The 25,045-nt window shown below is 46.6% G+C and overlaps 1 protein-coding gene across 1 annotated transcript; it reads left to right on the top strand.

The window, feature by feature from the left end:
• The first annotated feature begins 319 nt into the window (after window positions 1–319).
• LOC129494978 (collagen alpha-1(III) chain-like) lies at window positions 320–24,955 on the top strand. The gene is made up of 4 exons (XM_055302238.1): window positions 320–476; window positions 22,257–22,375; window positions 22,961–23,111; window positions 23,400–24,955. Exons 1-4 carry the CDS (start codon window positions 320–322, stop codon window positions 24,953–24,955), a joined length of 1,983 nt encoding a protein of 660 aa, XP_055158213.1.
• Window positions 24,956–25,045: the final 90 nt, after the last annotated feature.

The following is a 25,045-nucleotide window of genomic DNA, read 5'->3' as shown; positions in this document are numbered from 1 at the left end:
TTGCTATCAATAGCATGGAATTAATCAAATTATTTCCTAGGAGATAAGACTCCACCAAGAAGTGAGCTGGGGGTGAAAAAATAGGATAACAGGTCAAACAAAGAGAATTCTAAAACCCCTGTCACATCATGCATGGAAGGGAAGTTTGGGGTTCTAAACAAAACAATGCTCAGAAGCCTTTTGTTGAAAATTAGCTTTTCCACCCAGGTTTTCACAAAAAGAAAGCCAGCAGTGATGGTAAAATGAGTGACAAGGAGGTGTTTTGAGAAAATGGGACACAGTGAAAGGAAAACAGATGGTCAGAGGTCACTGAGGGAAGATGGGCCCCAAAGAGTACTTAGGCAAAGAAGCAGCAGAGATCAACATGCTTCTGGAGAGTCCACAGAGAATATGGAAGGCAGTGTTATGGAGTCTGCAGAGGGTCTGGAACTTGGGTGTCTGCAGAATCCAGACTGCAGAGAAGGTGGAAACCAGAGGTAAAGGGGCTGAGGAGTCAGTTATAGGTCTTCTGAGGGTCAGTGAGAGGTTGAAGGCAGAGATTGAGCTAACTCCCTCAAAGGAATGGTGGCAGTTGTGTGGCTCTAAGGCAGCAGCAGCATCTTCCACAGGCTCCCCAAACAGCAGAATGTCAGCTTCCATGGCCACCACATCGCACAACTCACAGTGGGGGATCTTGATAAAATGGTTGGCACAAACTGCCTATAATGGGGAGCTTGTCCAAATGGCTGTAGAAGACGAGAGAAGTAACCTAAAGTCAGTGAGCTGGGATGAGGGCCTGGTAGAGCTGGAAACACGCTATGTCCCCCCCCCCACACACACACACACACATCCCAGACTTCACAATGTTTCCCTCATTCCTCACACCAAGGCTTGCTTTCCCATTCCCTTCCCTAGAGGCTTCCGAGCCAACATCAACCCCAGGTTGCACTGGGCCCTGCCACTGCATAATCATCCTAGGAAGAGGGACACAGGAAAGAGGGAAGAGAGAGTCCTCTCCTGTTCCCTGGAAAAACTTGTCCTGTGCTTCATCAGATTCTTCCAGTCATCCTCTCCAATCTGAGCAAGAGCTTGGATTACTTACGGTGAAGAGAAGAGCAAAGTGATATTTTAGGAGTCTGAGTGGAATGATCCTTTGTGGCAGACTCTTGGCAGACTAAGACTCTGGGAGCCCCCAAATGAGTGCACAAGGTAAAGTAGTCCGTGACAGGAATAGGAAGGCCTTTCCCAGACATTATCTTGTGCGATCCTCACAACAACCCTGTGAGGTACGGAGACCAGGTGACACCTCAGAGGAGGAAAATGAAGCTTGGGGAAGTCAGATAGCTTGTCCCCAACCAGGACCTGGGAGTTCTGCCTCCAGAACAAACAGTGGTTCTAGTGGACCTCACACGGCCCCCCGTGGGCCAGATCCCCAGCAGAACAGGGAATCCTTGCTGTGAACCTCCCCTCTCAGCACTCTGTTTTCTAACAGGGACTTGCTCTAGGAACTGCCCTCCTCAGAGACTGTGGACCTGGGTCATCCTGGTTAGGTGAGATTAAGGCTAAACCTTGGGCATCCCACGGTTGACGAGACAAAACCTTACCTTTTAGTGCTACACCTTTGTTCCTCTTTTTGACTCTGCACTGATCTTAAGAGACTAGAGTGAGTGGCTGGGGCCAAATTTTCCTTCTCTTCTCTTGAGGTTAGCTGCACACATTCATTATTCATTATTCATTATTCATGGATGATCTGGTTTTCTGTATTAATAGAGCCCTGGGATCCATCCCCGTACTTCACGTTAAGGCGGATAAAATATTGTCCACTTTTCCTTCTGCAAAAATTTCAAGAAGAGTTTTCTGTAGTCATGCTCAGTTGATTGTTCAGTCTCTATCCTCTTCAGATAAAGGACACAAATGTCCCTGAACAGCAAGCTCAGGTGTACTCCTTCACATAAGACTTGACCCTGATGATCGAACTTGGGCTCCCGCGTCTGATTCAAGGCTTTCAAAGGTTAGGAGCATTGTTCTTCCTATCAGCCCTAATGCAAAAGGGACCCTTGGCCCAGAGATAGACCTGAGTTGGGTTCTTGACTGATGAATAGAGTCGAGGGACTTTCCTGAACTCTCTTAATAATCCAATCTGTGGCCGGTGACTCACTGTTGTCAGGGTTCTATCATGGAGCCCTCTACCACACCCAGATAGGGGGGTCTGTGAGCTTCCAGTATAAACCCCAGTTCCCAGTCCTACCCCTACCCTGTACCCTCATCAATATTCTACTCTTTCCTGAGAGTTTCCCTCTCAGGTGGCTCTTGTATCAACGTAACTAATCTAGGCAAGTAGAAGACAAGGTTCGTCTCTGCCGGGGGCCGGCCTTAAGATTCTTTTGCTAAATTGACATGTCTGTTTTCCCTAAATGTTGGTAAATTCTGATTCCTCTTTAAATAGTAGAGAAACAGAACAAGGAACCCCACACTCACAGAAAATATAAAATGGAACTAGTGCCCCAAGGCTCACTGAGAAGCATCTGAAAGCAGAGTTTATCTGAAGTGCACAGAAGCCTCAAAGAGCTGACACTGAGAATATGCCCTCTAGACTAGACTTCCAGGTCGCCCACGTGGAGTTATGGAAGTGACGGTGTTTTTGAGGTGGAAGGGGGTCCTTAAAGAGGAAGGTGAACCCACAATCCCTCCCTACAGCATCCAGACTAGTAGATCTATTCACCTCTCCCTGGGCCTTCTAAATCCTTCCATCTTCCTCTGGGCCTCAGTATCTTTCCAATTCCATCCTTTCTTCATATCGTAGATACACTTATGCCTCCTCCAACCCAGATATTAGCTGGGTTGTCCCCCTTGGTCATCTCAGCTTTGATCCTATCCATTATATAGCCTTTCAAAATCTGAAGTTCTTTCAGGAGTTTTTGCTAATTCCCGGGGATTTTCAATTCTCAGGATTTCCTGTTCTCAACTCCAAATTCCTATCCAGCATTAATCCAGACATAGGATACAGCTCCACCTTCATGTTTACCCAAAAGAGTCCACTTTCACATAAAAGCATTAGTGAGCAATGTAGCCTTTACAAAAAGATGATGAAGAGGACTGGAGAAGACCTCATCCCTGGCAAACAACTTTAAAATCCCCAGCTGCTGAACTAAGCTCTGGCTTATTTCCTTGCCTGAAAACAGACTTAGCCTGGGGCAGCCAGTCCTCTCCCACCCAAATGATGAGGCTTTGCCAAAACTGGCAGCTAAAAAAAAGCATGAAGGATAGATGCTTAGTTAACATGGCTACTGGGATATTGTTGCTTTTCAGTCCTTTCAGTGAACAGAGAAAGTAAAAATATACAAACTTTGAGCTGATATTAATATATCAGATTTAATACAGGATTTTTACTTTGATTTTTATGTGTATCCGCTTTCCCTCACAATGAGAAGTTTGGATCTTAACATTCTTAGTTGTTCTTTCCTAATATATAAAATTATATGTTTCAAGATTATAATACAAATATTACTTCTAAAAATAAAACTATTAAGTGAAGTTTGCAATTACTCGCTGGTCTTTTTTCCTTAGAATATACCTTACCAAGAAAGTATACCAGAAGAACATATAGCAAAGTCACTAGAAAGAATTCTTTTCGCTGTGTGGTTATGTAACCAATTTAATAAAGAGTTAAGATTATTTAAAGATTTTATGTATTTATTCATGATAGACAGAGAGAGAGAGAGAGAGAGAGAGAGAGAGAGAGAGAGGCAGAGACACAGGCAGAGGGAGAAGCAGGCTTAATGCAGGGAGCTCAATGCGGGACTCGATCCTGGGACCCCAGGATCATGCCCTGAGCCAAAGGCAGGCGCTGAACCGCTGAGCCACCCAGGGATCCCCAAGAGTTAAAGTTATTAATTTCAATTTATTTTTAATTTTAGGGGTAGCTTTCTTTTCACTACTGATTTTAGTCTTCAGAAAAAAACAAAACACATAGTTCAAAAGTCAAAAGTAAACAATACTTAAGAGAAGTCACGTTTCCAACCCTTTCCTTTGATTCATCACTAGAAACAGAGACGATAGCCTGGCTTTTATTTCTTCCCTCAGGATGAAAGAATGTGAATAACAGGAAAGAGCAGAAACTAGAAAGTCTATGGTTCAAACCCACGACTGTTTGAAGCTGAGCATCTATTAGATATTTTAAGACTTGGGGATCCCTGGGTGGCGCAGCAGTTTGGCGCCTGCCTTTGGCCCAGGGCGCGATCCTGGAGACCCGGGATCGAATCCCACGTCGGGCTCCTGGTGCATGGGGCCTGCTTCTCCCTCTGCCTGTGTCTCTGCCTCTCTCTCTCTCTCACTGTGTGCCTATCGTAAATAAATAAATAAATAAAAATTTTAGATATTTTAAGACTTGATTTCCTCACATGAAAATGGGAACAATAATACCCATGTCCTAGAAATAATCTATAGATTAAATGAGATAACATGTGAAATGCCTGGTCCATAGTGAGTGCTCAGAATATGAGAGCTATTCAGTAGAAAAAGATTAGTAGGACTTTGAAATTTTAGACCAACAGGTCACCCCATTTTGGTGTCCTTTATGTATAATATAGAAATAATAATGTATGCTAATAGTCTGGGACAGAGCTCAGAAGATCAAAACAAAAACTTATATTTGAAGAGATATAAAAGTAAATATTTTAACTACTTGAACAACAACAACAACAAAAAACAAAAAGTAACTGGACTTGTCTCGATGGCAGTGTTGAGGTAGACAACCAAGAAAGGCCATAAGAAGAAAATTCAAACTACGTTAAGGACCAAATGTTTGTGTCACCCTCAAAATTTATGTCAAAACTCCCCACACACACCCAAATTAGGAAGCAGAGCTTTTAGGAGGTGCATAGGATTAGATGAGGTCATAAGGGTAGAGCCCTCATCCTAACCCTAACCCTTTTAAGAGTCACAAGAGAGCTTATTCTGGTCTCTCTTTTCCCCCATGTGAGGACACAGTTAGAAAACAGCTGTCTATGAACCAGGAAGCAGGCTCTAGCCAGGCACCCAATCTGCTAGTGCCTTGATTTGGACTTCCCAGCCTCTAACACTGTGAGAAATAAATGTTGTTTAAGTCACCCAGGCTATGGTATTTGTATTATAGTGGCCCAAACAGGCTAAGAATTTTTTTAAATAAGAATGCAGAAGCAGAACAAACATCTGTGATACAGCCCTACATGAAAGTGGAATAAAAATCCTTAAAAAAATGAAAAACTCGATTGAGTCCAAAAATGAAACCACAATCTATGCTGTCTATGAACTCCATGCCTAAAGCGGAGATTTTCTAATTTTTTAGAAAATTAGAAAATTTTTTCTGGAAAAAATTAGAAAAGCCAAATTAGAAAATTAAAAAATTTTTTCTGGAAAAATTAGAAAAGCCAAGAGAGCCGATAAAACAATAAAATAACAAAAGTAGCTAAGTAAAAAAATAAATTCACCAAATCACGAGTTTCCTAAATTCTACTTAGGGACTTAAAGAAGAGAAAATTTGTCTGAGGAGAGGAAGGTACACATTATTGTAGGATGGAAAGATACAATATTATAAATATGCCAGTTTTCCCTAAATCTATAAAGGATTACAATTATAATGAAAACACCAACATGATTTCGTGGTGATTTGAGTCAAATATTATTAAAATTAATATAAAAAGAAGAAAACAAAAAAAAAGAAGAAGAAAACATAGGAACATTGTCAGAGATATTCTGAAAAATAATAGTCATGAGGGGGGCAAGTGTCCCAAAGGTATTAAAATATTTTAATAAAGTTACAGTAAATAAAACTATATGGTATTGACACAGAAATATATAGGAATGTGGGTGTGAATAGTCCATAAATTGTCCCAACTGTGTATGGAAATTTAGCATCTTGTAACAATAGCATGGCAAATCGGGGAGTAAACAGAGGATGTTCAACAGAGTTGGGGCAATTGTGTAGGTGTATGGGAGGAAAAACTGGCTATAATTGGCTCCTTAAATAAGTATTTTTTAAAAGATTCTATTATTATTAGAGAGCATAAATGGGGGTGGGGCAGAGGGAGAGGGAGAGAGAATCTCAAGTAGAGTCCCCACTGAGGGTGGAGCCCAACAGGGCACTGGATCTCATGACCCTGAAAACACAACCTGAACTGAAATCTAGAGTCAGATGCTTAACCAACTGAGCCACCCAGGAGCTTTTTATGCTTTTTTTAAACATATAAAACATAAAAAGCTCTAGAAGCTTGGGAGTGTGAAAAAGCATTTCTATGTTTTAAAAATATTTTAAAAGTGTAATAGCAGAGCATGCTTTTTATAATAAGTTCAAACAACACATAAATGTATAAATCCCAAAGTGGAAGCATTCTCATCCCTATACACCCCCACTCTGTGGAAGTTGGCACAGTTAACAATCTGGTATGTATGGAAAGACATTTTAAAGCATAACCTGAACCCACAAAAGAACTGATTCGTGGGACAAAGTAAATAGGTTTAATATTTTTATATTAAAATAAGAGGTAAAAACAAAGTCAAAAACAAATGACCAACTGGGAAAAATCAGAACTCCAATGACAAAGAACACCCTTATTTTATGCGATGTTCTTATAAACCAATGAGAAAAAGAGGATTAATTCACAGCCGTTCACACAGAACCGTATATGGAAACTTTTCAGCTCACCCATGAAACACAAATGAACCATGAGAGCATCTCTTCCTCCTAAGAATAGCAAAGTAATAAAAATTGAAACCAACACATTGTCTGTACCTGTATTAAAATAATACTGGGACCTGCATATTTTTCTTTTTTTTTTATTTTTTTTGGACCTGCATATTTTTCTATCATTATGCTAAACAATAAAACTAATGTTAACTGTTCATTCCAGGAAATGCATTACTCCTAGAAGATGGAGTGCTAAATGACTAAAATGATTTACTCATCAGGACTAAATATTATCATTGGTCAAGGCTTGCTGTGAGATCTTCGCGTTGTTGTGCCCATTGATCCAAAGCCATTATGCCATAAATTAAACAATCCCGATCAATTCCACGCCTTGCAAGGCCTAGCCAAGTTTGTTCCTCCCTTGGGTACCCTCTCTCTGCCCTAGACTGCTGGCTGCTCCCTACATTTGCTATTTCTATAAGCTTTAAAGTTCTCTTTTACTCTTACTTGCTAATCACTTTTTACTAGTTAACAATTCTTTCAAAATTTGCTCCAATTACTAGTGTGGCTTAAGCTCTTAACTAGGCACAAACTGGTGTGCCTACGGACTCTGCAGGTGAGGGCCAGTACTTGTTTTGTTATGCTACCCTAACAAATTATCACCAGTGTAGGAACTTAAAACCACACAAATGTATTATTACCTTATAGGTCTGCAGGCCACCAATCCAGTACAGATTTCACTAGACTAATCCAGGTATTATCCGGCTGCATTTCTTTCTGGAGATGCTAGACAAGAACCTGTTTCCTGTTCATTGGGTAATGTTGGCAGAAATCAGCTAGCTTCTCGTGGTTGTAGTGCTGAGATCCCCATTTCTTTGCTGGCTATCAACTGAGACTCATTCCCAACTTCCAGAGGCTACCACATTCCTTGGCTTCCTCCCCTTCCTCCCTCTTCAAACCAACAATGGAGGGTTTAACTCTTCTTTCTTCTCTTCCACCTTTTCTCTCCAACCCAGCCAGGAAAGGTTCTCCATTACTGATGACTCTCCGATTAGATTGGACCCATCCAGCTAATCCAGGATGATCTTCCCATCATTTAATCACATCTATAAATCCCTTTTGTCATGTAAAGTGACACTCACAGATTCTTGGAATTAGGGTGTGGACATTTTTGGGGGGACCGTGATGCTGCCTACCACTAGGTCTGTTCCCCCAAAACCTTCAAAAGCAGTTATTAATCTTTCCATTCTTGACTCATCTCCCTAAAAGAACACTAGAGAAACCTGTTGATCAAACGAAGTTTCTAGACATAGTGCAGGAAAGGTCCAACAAGTCATATGCATTGCTATCACATTCAAAATCGAACTCATTCCCCCATCTCAAAACCAACTTTTCTTCTAATGTTCCCTACCTTCGCACCAAATATTCTCCCCCTGCCCAAGTCAGAATTCTGCATTTATCTCCATAACCTGCACTCTTCTCTCCTTCCCTTTTCCTACTATCTGTGTGCTACTACCCTCATTCCTCTCACATAGCAGTTACATCAACAACTTCCTGTTTCCGCCAGGCTCCAGACTTGTTCTCTTAGAATTCATTCACACTGCCACCAGAGGGCTCGAATTAGTTAGCTCATGCTACTATAAAAAAATATCCTAGACCGAACGGCTTAAACAACAGAAATGTAGTTCTCAGAGGTCTAGAGGCTAAAAGTCAGAGGTGCTGGCATGGTCCATTTCTGGTGAGGACCCTCTCCCTGGCTTGTAGAAGGCCGCCATCTCTCTGGTCCTCATACGATGGGGAGAGACAATGAGAGCAAGCTCTCTGGCATCTCTTCTTGTAAGGATTCTAGTCCCATCATAAGGGCCTCACCCACATGACCTCACCTAAAACCTAATTACCTCCCAAAGACCTCATCTCCAAATTGGGGGTTAAGTCTTCAAAATATGAATTTGGGGGAGGGACACAATTCCCTTGACATTGGCAGAGCTTTTTCCCCAAAAGCAAATATCTTGCCTAAAATCTTTCTATGTTCCCCCTTGGCTTTTGAGTTAAAGTCCAATTAGCTTGGCTTTCCAGATCCTGCATCATCTGTCTGAGCCTACCTCATCTTACACACTGCCTTACATATTCTGGGTAACTGACCATCTCTGCCTCCTAGAGCGTGTTGCATTCCTTCCTGCCTCTGGGCCTCTGCTTTCGATGCTCCCCTCAGCCTCTGTTGGCTAGATCAAATTCTTCTGCTTCTCCAGGGAGGCTTCTCCGCCAGCCTGGGCAGCTCCTGGTCTGGGTCTGGTGCTACCCCTCCGAGGTACTCCCATTGTACCCTGTGTTTCCACTTACCCCACTGCCTGTTATTCTTTGTCTTTCCTAGTAAGCTAGAAGTTCTGAGGAAGAGCTATTATCTGTTTTGTTCAACATTGCACTCCTATTGTCTAGCTCATTACTTCATATATGGTAGCATGTAATACATGTTTGTGTATGTTTGGATAGATGGACGGATGGATAGATGGATGGATAAATGTGCTGCATTTGAGGTAACTGTCAGGCATCCAGGTAAAGCCATCCATTACACAGATTCGTGGACATGGAGTTCAGGAGAAAGGTCTGGATTAGAGAGAAGCCAAATTCAGCCAAGAACACATCATCAGCTTTCTCTTAGAAAGGTCCACTTTGGAAAGCTCTTGAGTTGTCAAGACTACTGTGCCAGACCCTAGTTCAAGTGTATTTATCTTCATCCTCTGGGATAATCTTTCCCACCAGGGCTTAATCCTAGCCGCCTGGTATTCATGGTGCTGAATTTATTGCTAACTATGAGTTGTTTCCCAGCTACTTTATTATAACATTACTCTTTGATGTAGTTATCCTCATTTTACAGGTGTGGAAATAGAGGCCATGAGAGTTACCCTCCACGGTGATTCTCAAGGACTATAATCAGTGTTACGGATACTGATCTTCCTTCTGGAGCTGCACTGATCAATACCCTAGATATTAGCCACACATGACTCTCCAAAATTAAATTTAAATGACTAAAATTATGTAAACTTCTAAATTTACTTCCCCAATTGCCCAGCCACATTTCGAGTATTCAATGGCCACATCTGGCAACTGTGCTAGTGCACAGAAAGTTCTACTGGGCTCCGTAGATCCAGAGCACCTTCCTGTATGGGAAGCCAGAAGCTAAAACTATACTTTCCACATTCCTTTGCAGGTTCTAGATGCAGATTTTGTTTGCCAATTAGATACCCTTCTAGGAGTTTGGTGAGGCAAAAATAAGATAAACATGGGGCACCTGGCTGGCTCAGTTGGTAGAGCATGTGACTCTTGATCTTAGGGTTATGAATTCAAGCCCCACACTGGGCATAGAGCTTACTTTAAAAAAAAAAAAAAAAAGGATAAACACAATCATGAGGATGTCAAGCTTTTCTGCAGCAGGACACTAGTGTCTGTTCAGCTTTTTACATGCCAAAGGCAGCCGTGGCACCAGCACTGGCCTTGTCAACAATGTCAGCAGCTTTGTGATTCCCACTGCCTTATCCCAACTCAAACCTGCAGTGGTAGGTTCTTGAACTCAATAGTTCTTAAGGCTTAACAGGTCGTAGCTTTCCAGGTGCGTCATTACTGTAGTGTTCTATACACCTACAGGCCCAGAATCAGTTCCCCCCAACACGCATCACTATATTGTAAGCAAAATTTGGTAAGATTTAATGTGTTAAAATCTCTTCCTGCTTAAAATATCCAGAATGGATACCAAATTTTGATGGATGTGAAACAAAGCAGATTTACAACATAGCTCTTGTGTTTCCAGATCATCCCTTTGCTTTCCAAACTCTATAAATGCCATCCAGTCTTCTGACAATTGAACTAATTAAGTAGCTATGTACTTGATGGCCTCTTGAGATTGTTTCCCCACTTCACTCTCCAAGGTATTACTTATGCCTTGCCATCTGAAACTTAACCCATGTGTAAGAATGAAATGTGGTCAACAATATAACCTAATTCCTTGACCTGATCCAAGCATGCTTATAGATTACAACTGCACTGTAATAAAATACACTGCATAGAAAGCAAATGTTTGTAAGTCCACATGCTGAGTGGCATAGATTGTCTCAGAAAACAAGCATGTTAGTGTAAATTAGTTCAAGCAGCTTGCTTTCTTATTTATTCCTTTGTGAAATGAGCTAGACTGAGCAGTTGGGGGATTTGGTTGAAATGTAGGGGAGGTGGCAATTTGTAGGGAAGGCATAAAAGCATAGGGCAGGGTGGGCACAAGGCATCTATCTGATCACTGGAGAATCATCATCACTATCATGACTTTCCTTGCTCGCTAGACCCAGAACTCAGACTGTGAGTTATAAAAGGTGTCTAGGATCTAGCCTGGGTATGTGTCACCATGAATCTCATTGGTTCTTTGGAAAAAAACATGATCTCAGTTCCAAACAACAGGAATGCAAATGAATTGTCGGGTCATTTTTATAAATTAGGTACAGCCTGTACCAGCTTCATGCCAGCCCCTACCTGCATGAAACAGCCAAGCCCATTCTATTTATAAACTTACTTTAAAACCACCAAAGCATAGTGAGCACTTATTTTCAGAAACAATCCTAGCTTACCGGGAGGGGCAGCATGCCACAGAGTAAAGCTCCTGGACCCTGGAGTCACAGTGACCCAAGATCAAATCATATTCCCGTCATAGGTAAACTGTATGATCTTGGGCAAGTTACCTGATCTCAGTTTTCTCAGCTATAAGATGGGGGGACCCCTATTCACAGGATTTTTACAGGATTTTTGTGAAGGTTATGTGAGACAGCTGATTTCTACTTAGGAAACTGTCAGAAAAGGAAAAGTGATAGACCAAAGCCCTACAGAGAAATTCATGCCCAGTCCAGTAATTATCCAAAAGGGTGGGACATCTTCCTGCTCTGGCCTGGAGTCCTTCTGGTTTTGCTCAAAACATCACCCACTTCCTATTGTGCTTCCCCCAATAAAGTCAGAGCAAAGGATAAACTTCTACATCTAAAAGACCCCCCCCCGCCGCCAAATACAGTAGATTAAAAGAGAGGGAGATTTGTCGCTACGGTCCCAACATACAGGTTAGCAAGTGTCTTTTCGCCATGTGGCCATCCAGGAAGCCAGGTTCCCTCCATCCTCTTGCTCCATCACCCACAAAGGACATCATCCCTGTCTGCATGGACACGGCTAAGTCACAGGCACGTTCATCTTCCAGCTCAAGGGAAGAGGGAGGGGGAGCTGCTGCAGGATGTCAGTTTGTTCGTTGAAGATGACCCAGAAATGCCATATTATACTTCCACCCATACCTCATGGGCCTGAACTTAGTCACCCGGCCACACGTAGCTGCAAGAGAGGCTGGCACACAGTCTCCGTGCCGCAGACCCACGTGCCCAGCTCCAAATCCTATCAGAGCGGAGGACTCTTGCTAGACAGCTACCATCCTCTGCCATAACCTTCCTCTTGCTTTACTGTTCTTCAACAACACTTGGCTTGTCCTTGGTCTAGCCGTGAGCCTTTGCCTTCTATTAAATTGGGCCTCACTTAGCAGATGCTTCCTTGATGTCATCAGTGAGATATAATTGATCATTTTGGTTCTCTAACTCTGATGAAAAGCTGGGCCCCCAAAAAAGGGAGCAAGCCAGGGCTCTTCCTGAAGCACCCCCAGCCGTTTTCTGAAAATGGGATTTTGATGTGAGGGGTCTTCTCCCCCAGGAGGGTGAGAGATCCTGGCTCAGCTGTTCCTGGAAGTGACTCATTCCTGCTCTTGGTAGAGAGAGCACAGTCACATTGTTTCTGCAAAAAGTATGCTCCTGTGGCACCACAGACAGGTCCATTCCTCTTTAAGTAAATCTCAAAGAATCAAGGAGGTACACAGTGTGAAGTTCTGGATGTGCCAAGCTGCATGTTGCTCAACAAGAAGCTCCGGTGGTGTGGAGAGAGCACAGGACCAGAGGCCGGGGATCTCACGATGATCTCAGCTCCTGCACTCGCCAGCTATGTGATCTTGGGCAAGTTGCTTCCCAACCCTGGGCCTCTGTTTTCTTATTTAAAATATTTGACCAGGTCATCTCTAGACTCTTTGTTCCAACCCTCCAGTTGTCCATGACCTTTTCTTGTCCGTTCCTTATTCGGAAGACCTCAGTAGTAACTATAGGGGAGATACCTCTTTCCTTCTCATTCATTTATCCTATGTCCATTACCTGAGGTGGGAAAATCCAGGATCTCCAAAGGGACTGGCCCTGTGCACTTCCTGGGGACCAGGACCTAGGGCTGGCCCTTTGTTGGGGCCAATCCCAGAGACATGTCAAAGGAATGCTAACATAGTGTTGACTATTGTCCCACAATCCAAGTCCGCAAGAGACAGGGAGACAGTAGGTGTGGAGACAAATGAAAAATGGATGCAGTGGTTGGAGCGATATTATCTCCTTAAACCGAGACTCTGTGGACACACCCAAGACAGGAGGTGTCCCGACGCATAAATACTTGTTTCCCAGGGTAAAATGACCAAAGCCATAGGTCTCCACAAAACACTGCACTGCGATGACTAAACGAAAGAGCAAAATCTAACTGGGAGCACCTTTCTCAAACTCTCACCTGGCTACCAAAATTTCTAGCTTTTCTCTTTTTCTTAAAAAATAAATCTGATTTGGGAAAAATAAATAAATAAATAAATAAAATAAAATAAAATAAAATAAAATAAAATAAAATAAAATAAAATAAAATAAAATAAAATAAAATAAATAAAATAATAAAACCTCATTTGGGCAGCCCGGGAGGCTCAGCGGTTTAGCGCCGCCTTTAGGCCAGGGCCTGATCCTAGAGACCCGGGATCCAGTCCCACGTCAGGCTCCCTGCATGGAGCCTGCTTCTCCCTCTGCCTGTTTCTCTCTCTCTCTCTCTCTCTCTCTCTCTCTCTTTGTGTCTCTCATGAATAAATAAATAAATAAAATAAATAAATACATCTCATTTGAACAGATAGCACGTTTGGTTAGAGGAAAAATCACAAGACACAAAGGGGTGTCAAGTAAAAAGAGAGCTTTCCTCCCACCGTTTCCAGGGGCCTCAGTTCTCACCAAAGCCGTCCTTTCCCAGACGGCACAGGTCCACACCCATGACTCTGCAACTGGGAGTGAGGTGGGGAGGGGGTCTTCACAGTTGCCTTAGTTTTTATGGAATCGCCTTAGTGAGAATAAATTACACTTAATATTTAAAACATCTGTGTGGGGGCACCTGGGTGGCTGGGCTGGTTAAGTGTCTGCCTTAGGCTCCAGTCATGATCCTGGGGTCCTGGGATCCAGCCCCACGTGGGGCTCCCTGCTCAGCGGAGAGTCTGCTTGAGATCCTCTCTCTCCTTCTTGTGCTCACTTGATCTCTCTCCACCAGCTTGTTCTCACTTGATCTCTCTCTTTCTCTAATAAATAAAATCTTAAAAAAAAAAATCTGCATGTTGCAAGTAGCACGTGGGCGAGGTGGGACTTTGGCTCTCTTTTTCACTTGTTGTTCTGCCCTGGGGTGATTTCATCCATGCCTTTGGTTTCCTCACCTCCAATCTGTCATCCCCCAGGCCTCTGCCGCTGGCCTCCCTCCCTGGCTGGTGCCTGCGCTCAGATTCCAGCCACGTCTCTCCACCTGGAGTGGGTCCCCCAAACACAGGTGCACAAGGAATTGGTCACTTTCCCCCAAACCTACTCTTGGTGGCCTCTTCCCAGGCTCCAGCCTTTCCCTCTCACCCCCCGCAGGGGATGGATGCTCTGCTCCTCAGGTCAGTTGACTACAGTCACTGGAACCTCTGGAAAGTCCCTTCCTTTCCTGCCCTCGTTGGTGTCACCGTCCCTCTCACTGCAGCGGATACACATCCGACACCTTCTGTGTGCCAGGCACCATCCTAAATGCCTCATGCGTATAAACTCATTCCATTCCCACAATAGCCCTATAAGGGACATATATATCCCCCCATTTATAAAAGACAAAACTAGGATCAAAATGATAAATAGTCCCATTCCCTAAGCTCGCCAGACTCTATGGGCCTCCTTTTACTATATTTTCCACGGCTTCTTCTGCCTTCAAGACCCAAGTCAGCCGTTAACTTCTTCCGAGAAACCTTCCCAGAGTCCCCACTTTTGGTTGCAATAGTCTTGGACTTTTAGTCTCTACCTTCCCCCGTGTAAACTGCCAGATACAGTTACAGGAGACGTATTTATACTGATGAGTCCCTGTTCGTTGGAATTCCAACTTAACTGGGCATCCTTCTCATTACTTGCTAAATTGGACAACCCTACCCCCGTGAAACCATAAGCAGCTTCACATCAGGGCTTATTCATCCTCATGGCCCACTGACCCACCCCTCAGGGGCTGGCGCAGAGCCTGGACCAGGTCACCATATTGACCTGAAGTTAGATGCTTCATGAGTGGTGACTTTGTCATGATGGTTTTTGCCATCTGTCCCATGGAGAATGATATATCCCTTAGACACCCCCCAAGGCACCAGACACAGGATTCAATAACTGAATCCCACAGGTCTCTGAGCCTCACTTATGTCATCCTTAAAATGAGAATAATGTTCAACACCGACCCACGCACCCACCCACCCCTCTTTCTTCTAGGCTGCTTGTGAGGAGAGAATGTGCCAAGGAAGTTGCTTTGTGATGGAAAATCAAAGCTGCACAGTCGTTAAAGATGACTGATACTAACATTAGCTCTTCTAACTTAGTGATAGAGAAACATACAACCTATATCTAACTTGATTTTAATAGTTTTTTAAAGATTGATGTTATGTATTTATTTTTACTTTTATTTATTTATTCACAAGAGACAGAGAGGCAGAGACACAGGCAGAGGGAGAAGCAGGTTCCCCACAGGGAGCCCGATGTGGTACTCGATCCCGGGACCCCAGGATCATGACCTGAGCCAAAGGCAGAGACTCAACCACTGAGCCACCCAGGTGCCTCTCGATTGTTTTAAATATTGAAGGCTACCATTTGCTCCCTAAGGAACAGCATGGTATTTGGCAACCTAAACACCAGGGGGAGGTGAAAGTTCAGACAAAGATGGAGAAGGCAAGAAAAGCCAGGTATTCCCCAATAGCCAGGAAGAGCAGAGGCAAGTATCCACTGGAGACAGGAGCAGATGCAGCCTAGATACTGTGCTGAATGCCCCCGCAGAAACCCCAATCTGCAGCAACCCAGGCCAAGGCCAGGAAGCTCACTTGAGACTGCCAGATGGGTTTCCATACTTTTTTCTTTTTTTAAGATTTTTATTTATTTATTTGAAGGAGAGAAAGTGAAAGAGCACAAGCAGAGGGAGAGGGAGAAGCAGATGCCCCACTGAGCAGGGAGCCCGACTCAGGCCTCGATCCCAGTTCTTCAACATCATGACCTGAGCTGAAGGCAGACACTAAACCAACTGAGCCATTCAGGTGCCCCTACTTTTTTTTTTTTTTTACCATTTCATCAGTTTAAGAAAATAAGACCCCAGCCAATGCCCAAGTGCAATGCCATGCCCGACTTCTTCAGTTTCCACATCTTCAAGCTGGTACCGAATCCAGCCATTTCCCCAAGACCTGGGTCACTAGGAGGGTTCCTCCTTGGTTTCAAAAGGAACAGGCTGCAAAAATATTCTCCTGTCTTTGTGTTCCCCTTCCCCAATCTCCAAAGATTCATCTGGTAAGTTGCTTTCAATTTATTGAGCCAGAGCTTTAAAAATTTACTGGGGAACCAGCACATATCACTAGAGATTAAAGTGGGTGGACAAACGTCCTTAGAGGTGGAAAGATGATGGCTGGTTTACGTAAAACTTGAAATTCTTGGAGGAACATTAGAAAAACTGCCGGCCAACACTGAGACTGATCCCTTGTTCCAAATCCCTTTGAGGTAGAAGACTGGGGACACCTGGGTGGCTCAGTGGTTGAGCATCTGCCTTTGGCTCAGGTCATGATCCCGGGGTCCTGGAATCAAGCCCCCATCAGGCTCCCTGCTCAGCGGAGAGTCTGCTTCTCCCTCTCCCCCTTACCCCACTCTTTCTCTCTCTCTTTCTCTCTCTCTCTCTCTCGGCTCTCTCTCAAATAAATATCTTAAAAACAAAAAAGGAGGTAAAAGACCTTGAATTATTTGGTCTCTATATACACGTAGCTGGTCAATCAAGTAATTGTCTTAATCCAAAAAGCACGCCAGCAATCAAGACCTTTCCAGTTGCATATGTGGACTTTTTTCACATAAATCTGCCTCAGTTCTCTGATCTATTCGAACCGATCTCTCTTAGACTTAGTTTTACAAATGTTCCAGTAGTTTAATTCATTTTATAACAAGCACATAACAAGATGCTGGCTTCCTTCCCCTTTACACTGACATTCTTTTCATTTTGTGGAAGTCTGACGCCAGAGTCAGCTTGTCTGTACTTCAGTGCTTTTTAAACTACCTTTGTAATCACACACAGGCATTAAGAGGGATTTCATATTCACTAACATGCCACATGTCCCAGTTTGTTCGTGACCCCAGAGGCCTCTGACTTCCTGCTGGGCGAAATCATTGGGGAACCAGGTACTTTCTCCTTCTCCACTTCTATTTCTCCCTCTCACACTTAAGCTTCATCTACAGTGGCAAGATGAAGTTAAAAAATTCAAACTGTTCAAATCAGATCATTCAACCCAAATTGTCCTTGCAGGAATTTGTTTATGTCTCTTGGAAGTGAGAGTAGGAGCTTACTTTTTTCACCTAAACTACACTGATAACCACTTCTGTTGGCAAACCCACGACCAGGGGAGTTTTGCTTCAGCAGAGTCTGTGTGTGCTCCTAACACCAAGAGTGTTAGTATCTCTATGAGCCTCAGGCTCCTTCTCTCTGTAAAACTCGAAAAAGTGCTGGGAAGAAAGAACAGGGAGCTCTTGCATTTGCACAAATGCAAGAACCGGAGGTTAAACGAGGTTCAATGGCTTTCCCAAGGCCGCGCAGCGGGTCGGAGGTGATCTGTGTAACCCCTAACCTCTCCCCGGCCTCTGCACCGACGCCCCATGCCCCCACACAGCTGCAAAGGTACTGGCTCTCAGACTTGGTTGCACACTGGAATCACCTGGAAAATTTAAAAATGAATGCCAATACCTCATCCCACCCACAGAGATCTTGACCAAATTAGGCTAAACCTGTAGTCTGGACGTGAGGATGTATTTCTTTCTCATTCCAGCTCTTCATTTTCAACTAAATTTTTTTCTTGTAAGTGTAGATCCACGGGCAGTTGTGAGAAATAATATAGATGGGTGCCGTGTACCTTTTAGCCAGTCCCCCCCCCCACCAATAGCAACACCTTGCAAAACTACAGTATAACACCCTAACCACAAGACAGGCGTGCGTGTGGTCCAGATACGGAACAGTCTCACCGCCACGAGGACCTCTTGCATTTTCCTTTTGTAGCCACGGCCGACTCCCTCTGCACACTCATCCCTAACGAATCTGTTCTCCATTTCTGTCATTTTGTCCTTTCAAGAATGTTGTATAAATGGAATCACGCGGTCTGTGACAATTTAGGATTGGCTTTTTTTTTTCACTCAGCAAAACTCCCTGGAGATTCATCCAAGTTGTTTCATGTTTTAATAGTTCATTAAAAAAAAAATTGTTGAGTAGTACTCAAGGGTATGGATGTGCCAGTTTACTCAACCATTGAAAGACATCTGGGTTGTCTCCAGTGACCTCTGGGTTGTCATCTGGTTGACTCTTAGGAAGAGAGCTGCCATGAACACTCGGGTATGAGTTTTTGTACGAAGAGGAGTTTTGATATCTCTGAGATCAATGCCAAAGTATAATTGCTGGGTCATGTGAAAGTTGCATGTTCAATTTTATAAGAATCCAACCTATTTTTTAGAGCGGCTGTACTGCTTTACGTTCCATCAGCAATGCACAAATGATCAAGTTTTTGACACAAATTTTTCTTAAAATCCAGTCTGGTAGATGTGTGATAGTTGTTTTGGGGGTTTTAATTTGCATTTATTTCCCTAAAGGCTAGTGATTCACCCTAGTGAGTGTCTTTTCATGTGCTTATCTACCAACTACGTATCATTCTTAGTGAAAGGTCCGTTCATGTCTTATGTCCACTGTTTAAATTGGATTGTTTGTTTCTAACTGTTCAGGGTTTTTTTTGTTTTTTGTTTTTTTAATTTTTTTAACTGTTCAGTTTTGAGAATTCTTTATATATTCCAGATGCTCGTCCTTTGCTGGAAATACGGTTTGCAAATATTTTCTCCTGGCCTATAGATTGTTTTTTTATCTTTTTAATTAACATTACTTTTGTAATTAATTTTTTAATAGGTTTAGATTTACAGAAAAATGAGCAGATAGCACAGAAAGTTTCCATATACCACCCCCCATCCACCCATCCATTTGCCCTATTATTTCATTTTGCATTAGTGTGGCACATTTCTCATAATTAATGAGCCAATACTGACATATTATTATTAACTAAAGTCCATAGTGTTTTATCACTGAATTATCAGTGAATTATCACTGAATAATGTTCCACTGTATAGATGTATTTATCCATTCATCTGTCTAAATAACATCTCAGTTCCTTCCAGTTTGGGGCAATTATGAACAAAGGTGCTGGAAATATTTGTGTGTAGGTTTTTATGTGGATGTAATTTTTTTATTTTTTATTTATTTATTTATTTTATTTTGATTTTTATTTTTTTATGATAGTCAGAGAGAGAGAGAGAGAGAGAGAGAGAGAGAGAGAGGCAGAGACACAGGCAGAGGGAGAAGCAGGCTCCATGCAGGGAGCCCGACGTGGGACTTGATCCCGTGTCTCCAGGATCACACCCCGGGCTGAAGGCAGACGCTAAACCGCTGAGCCACCCAGGCTGCCCTGGATGTAAATTTTCAATTCAACTGGGTAAATATCTAGGAGTGTGATTATTAGATCATATAAGAATATGTTTATCTTGGTTACAAAGAAAAACCACCCTGCCAAATGGTTTTTCAAAGTGGCTGCACCATTTTGTGTCTTTTATATAGGGTTGAGTATCTTGTCATATGCTTATCTACCATCTGTATCTCTTCTCTGGTGCAGTGTTCATTCAGACCTTTTGCCCATTTTTAATCGGGTTGTTTACTTATTGCTGTGTTTTAAGAGTTCTTTGGATACAAATCCTTTCTCAGACATGCATTTTGCAAATATTTTCTTCCATTCTGTGTCTTGCCTTTTAATTCTCTTAGCAGGTTCTTTCCCATAGTGGAAGTTTTTCATTTTAATACAGTCTAGGTTATCGATTCAATAGTTCCTCTCATGGATTGTGTTGGTGTGCTAGCTGAAATCCCATCACCACGCCAAAGGTCACCTAGCTTTTCTCCCATATTGTCTTCTAGAAGTTCCGCAGTTTGTGTTTACATTTGGGTCTATGATCCATTTTGAGTTAAGCTTTGTGGAAGGTAAAGTCTGTGTCTAGATCCTTTTGGCTTTTTGCAAAAAGATTTCCAATTGTTCTAGCTCCATGTTATTAAAAAGGTTATCCTGGGCAGCCCGGGTGGCTCAGCGATTTAGCGCCGCCTGCAGCCCAGGGCCTGATCCTGGAGACCCAGGATCGAGTCCCACATTGGGCTCCCGGCATGTAGCCTGCTTCTCTCTCTGCCTGTGTCTCTGCCTCTCTCTCTTTCTCTTTCTCTCTCCCTCCCTCTGTGTGTGTCTCATGAATAAATAAATAAAATCTTTAAAAAATAAAAAGGTTATTCTTTCTCTATTGAATTGCTTTTATTCTTCTGCCAACAATTGACTATATATTTGCATGGATCTATTTTGGAGCTCTCCGTATTGTTTCCATAGATCTACTTGTCTAATCTTTCACCAACATCACACTGTCTTGATTACTGTAGCTTTAAGTCAGATAGTGTCAGTCTTCAAACTGTCTTCTTCCTGTGGTGGTGGCTATTTGGGGTCTTTTGTTTTTCCATATAAACCTTAGACTCAGTGTGGCGATACCCACAAATCACTTGCCTCCAAGTGGAGGTGGAAGATTAGCTCCTCCCTGGGCCCCATTAATACTGGAGGAGGAGGTGGAGAAGGGGGGAGAGGAGGAGGAGGAGGAGGAGGAGGAGGAGGAGGAGGAGGAGGAGGAGGAGGGAGGTAAGTACCAGATAGCCCCACGTCTCATCACCTTGTCCCACCTCACTGCTCTGAATGGGGATAAAGATACATCTTCACACTGGATCTGCAGACCCTACCCCACTGGGGGCCTCAGAGTATGGTGCTCATGGAGCAGAGGATGGGGTGGGAGACCAATTCCTTATTCAACCCCACTGAAACCCAGTCTAAGTGTGTTTTCTGTGTTTGCCTATTTGGCATCCGTTCACCACAGGGCCAACTAACTATATTTTCTTCAGAGATCCTGCAGAGTTCTGGACAGGAAGAACAACAACAAATCAAGAAATAGAAATTAAGGAGCCAAGGAGCAATAAATGCAGCATACTTTTCCCTGGGCACCTGCTCCACACCAAGCCCAAGGCTCCACCAGGACTCAAAGATGGAAGAGACACAGTCTGTCCTTTCCACCAAGTTGTGCAGACATATAAAGGGCCAAGGCAGCCCTGCAAAGCCACAGCAGTGCAGCGGCCCCGCAGGGAGGAGGCGTCCAGCTGGAGAGCATGCCAGGGAACGCGTCCAGAGGGGCGGGCGCGGGGCTGTGCCTTGGAGGAAGACTTAGGCTTAAATAGGTCGTGAGCAACGTTATGACCCGAAGGAGCAGCATCCCGGACGCCCAGCCCCTTTGGCTTGTCCCACACTATGCCACAACTTCTGATTTACATCGGAACATCTACATTGTGCTCCGCATGTGCCCTGTAGTGTTTTTTTACCAGCTAAGTGGCTGAACTGGGATTCAAACCCAGATGGTCCCCCCCCCTTTTTTTTTTTTAAGATTTATGTACGAGAGACACACAGAGAGAGGCAGAGGGAGAAGCAGGCTCCATGCAGGGAGCCCGACACAGGACTCAATCCCGGGACCCCCAGGATCGCGCCCTGGGCCAAAAGCAGGCGCCAAACCGCTGGGCCACCCAGGGATTCCCCAGCCCTGTAGTGTTTTGAGCAGCTTCTCTACTAGGTGTCTCCGTTAGAATCACCTGGGGGAACTTCTCACTTGCAGATTCCCAGGTGCTTCCCCAGGTCTACTGATTCAATCTAGGACAGTCCACACTGGTTTTGTTATTTGGTTTTTTGTTGTTGTTGTTGTTTGGGGGGAACCAGTTCCTGAGACAATTCCACTGCCCACCATTTCTCTCTCCCTTTCCAGCTACCCCCCTTTAAACAAACTCTCTGGGGTTGGTGGAACCTGATTAGTAACACCTGCTGATTTCTAAGGCACCCAATACGCCCACCAGGCCCAGTTCAAGCCACCAACACAAATTAAAAATTGGGTTTGGCTTGCAAACTCCCCATATAGTTAGGACTCTCACAGGCCGTGTTAAGAGCCAGCACCAGCATAACCAATGGCCCACACTCCTGCTCCCCACTGATCGAGAAACACTACGTTCCAGGAAAACGTAGGATCACATACAAAACCCACCTGAGTCAAGTAGAACACGATTAATAGATGTTATAACAGGGTTAATTGCTTAAACCCATCTCATGCAGAAAACTCCCAGAGCAGAGTTGGTAAGACCCACTGGGGGAAGAGCGGGGAGGCTGCCCAGACGGACAGTGAGGATGACAGCTGCTCACGGGGTCTTAACAGTAGACTTTCACCACCTGAGGTCACTCTAGTGCTTGATCATTCATGTCTCTGGCAATCAGGCAAGAGAAGTCTCTCCTTTGCTAAAAGGTCAGCATTCTTTTTTTTTTTAAGATTTTATTTGCTTATTCATGAGAGACACACACACACACACACACACACAGAAAGAGAGGCAGAGACACAGGCAGAGGGAGAAGCAGGCTCCATGCGGGGAGCCGGAGGCGGGACTCGATCCCAGGACCCCGGGATCACGCCCTGGGCCGAAGGCAGGCGCTAAATGACCACTAAGCCACCCAGGGATCCCCCAAAGGTCAGCATTCTTAACTCTGGTATCTCAAGCTGATCATGAAATTACATCGTATTTGTTGTTCGTTACTTGAGAGCCGCTTTTACCTCAATGTTTTTTTCTTGGTTAAAAGAAATCGGTTATTCGCCTGCGGGGAGGAGACAAAGGCAAGGGGGTACTTGGGAATCACCAAACCTTGATTTGGCACAGGACTGGCTTACCAGGCAGCTGCACCCAATGGACAAGCTTTCTGGACCTCTCCAGGCCGTAGCATCCTCACCTGTGAGATGGGGACAATAACTTGGGACTTGTACCTCCCAGGTTGGGAGTGAGTCATCTCGGAGGCCAAGCCCGGCGCCGGGCTTGCAAGAAACCACGATCAGGGCGCTCCCGCCCTTAAGGAGCTGCAACTCCAGACCCCAGGGACAAATACCTGAACCAGAGAATATAGGACGGCGGCCAGTGGATGTTCGTAGGTTTCTGCACTTGAGCATTAGCGTGTGATGCTACATCTTTTTCTTTCTTTAAGAGTTTATTTACTCACTCATGAGAGACACGCAGAGAGAGGCAGAGGCCGGGGGAGAGGCAGGCTCGATGCCGGGACCCCGGGGCCACGCCCCGAGCCACCCAGGTGTTCCTGCGACTCTGCATCTTGATAAAGATTCGTGTGTAGTGGCCGATTTGTTGGGGAATAAGTTGATGTGTTGCTCTTCACATTCCGCTGTCCAGGCCTCCCCCCCCCCCCCCCCCCCGGCGGCAGGAAGGAGGCCCGGGGCCCCCCCGCCCGCCCCCCGAGTGAGGCTGAGCTCGCGGGCGCGGCGCGGCGGCAGGGGGCGCTCCAGGCCCGGGCCCGGGCGCGGCGGAGGCCCCTTCCCGCGGCTCCGGCTCCGCCGCCTCCTGCCCGCTCGCAAACGCCGTCGCAGCGGCGCCCGGGCCCGCGGGCCCACCCCCGGGGCCCATCCGCGTAGCCGGCAGGTGGCGGCGGGGAGCGAGGCGGCCCGGGCCGCGCGAGTGGGCGGCGGTGGGCGGCGGGGCGGGCCCGGGGAGCCCTGCGGGCCTGGGTGCCCCTCGGGCCCGGGGGCGGCGGGGGCGGCGGGGGCGGCCCGAGGGCGCGGTCGGCCTTCGCGCACACTCGTGTGCCCCGGGCCAGCGCCGCCGTCGCGGACAGGGCTCCTCGGGGCTGCGCGTGCCCGCGGGCGCGGGAGGGGCCCCAGACCCCGCCAGCCAGGTGGGGGCCCTCGGCCACGGGCCCCCGCAGGCCTCAGGCCGCCCCCGCCCCGCCTCCGGGGATCAGGCAGGCTCCCCGCGTCCCGCGGCGCCTCTCGCATCCTCGCCGGCCGCCGCCCTGTCGCCCGAGAGACCGAGGGACCGAGGGACCGGGACCAGCGCGCCTCGGCTGCGCGGCTCCCGCAGGCGGGGTCCCCGAGCGCTAGGCGGCCGCCCAGGCGGGACCCCCCGTGTCCCTGTGCCTGGCTCCAGGGACTTCGAGGAGGCGGCGGCCTGACAGCCTCTGCCACCCGGGGACACGCGCGGCACGGCGGGCGGGGGGGGCACGGGGGGGCACGGGGGGCAGAGAGGGCACGGGGGGCAGCGCCGCGGTGCCTGCGGACGGAGCCGCTGAGGACGTGGGAGCGAGCGGCGGCCCCGCTCCCGCCTGCGCCCCGGGCCCCCGGGCCCCGCTTCCCCGCCTGGGGCCCCGCGATCCTAGGATCTCAGGATCTCTCCGCGGCTCTTGGGGCGCGAGCGGGAGCGGCGAGCACGGGCTGGCCACGCGGGGGCGCTGCGGCAGCAGGAGCGCGAGGGGGGCCGGGGCGCCGCGGGGGCTGGCGCTCGGGAAAACGCGGATCCGCGTGCGGCCCGCAGGACGACCCCCGCCCCCCCGCCCCCCCCCGCGGGAAACCCCGCCGGCCCCCCGCGACGCCCCCGCGGGAAGAGCCCAGGTCCCTGCCAGCCCCGCGCGGACCCCAGCCCCAGCCACAGCAGACGCCGGGTCGTGGGCCCCGGGGTCAAGGGCGGCTGGGGCGACAGGCAGGGGCCACCCTCTTCCAGGCAGACCCCCCCCCCAGCGGGAGTCTCCGGGGACTCCCCAGCGTGTCCCTTAGCCCCGAAGCCACCAGGTGGCCACCAGGCCAGCCCCGTCCGTTCACAGCTTCCCACCGGCACCTTCCGGGCCGAGCCGAGCCGCGGAGCTGCGGCGTCAGCCCTGCCGGCCTGGGTGGCCGCGGACCCCAAGGGGAGCCCACGTCCGCCGTGGAGGCCGCAGGTGTGACCCGCCCCCGGGCGCCCTCCCGCCGCCGCGGTCAACGCCTGTGCTGACGGCCCGCTGCCCTGGGGGGGGGGCGCCAGGAGGGCCCCCGGCAGCCCCCGCCCCCCCAGAGCTCGGCCAGCTGCGCGTCCGCAACCAGG

Source organism: Nyctereutes procyonoides, unplaced genomic scaffold (genome assembly GCF_905146905.1).
Source record: "Nyctereutes procyonoides isolate TBG_1078 unplaced genomic scaffold, NYPRO_anot_genome, whole genome shotgun sequence".
Lineage (NCBI taxonomy): Eukaryota > Metazoa > Chordata > Mammalia > Carnivora > Canidae > Nyctereutes > Nyctereutes procyonoides.
Note: the sequence above shows the minus strand (reverse complement) of the source record. Positions and strands in the feature narration are given on the sequence as shown.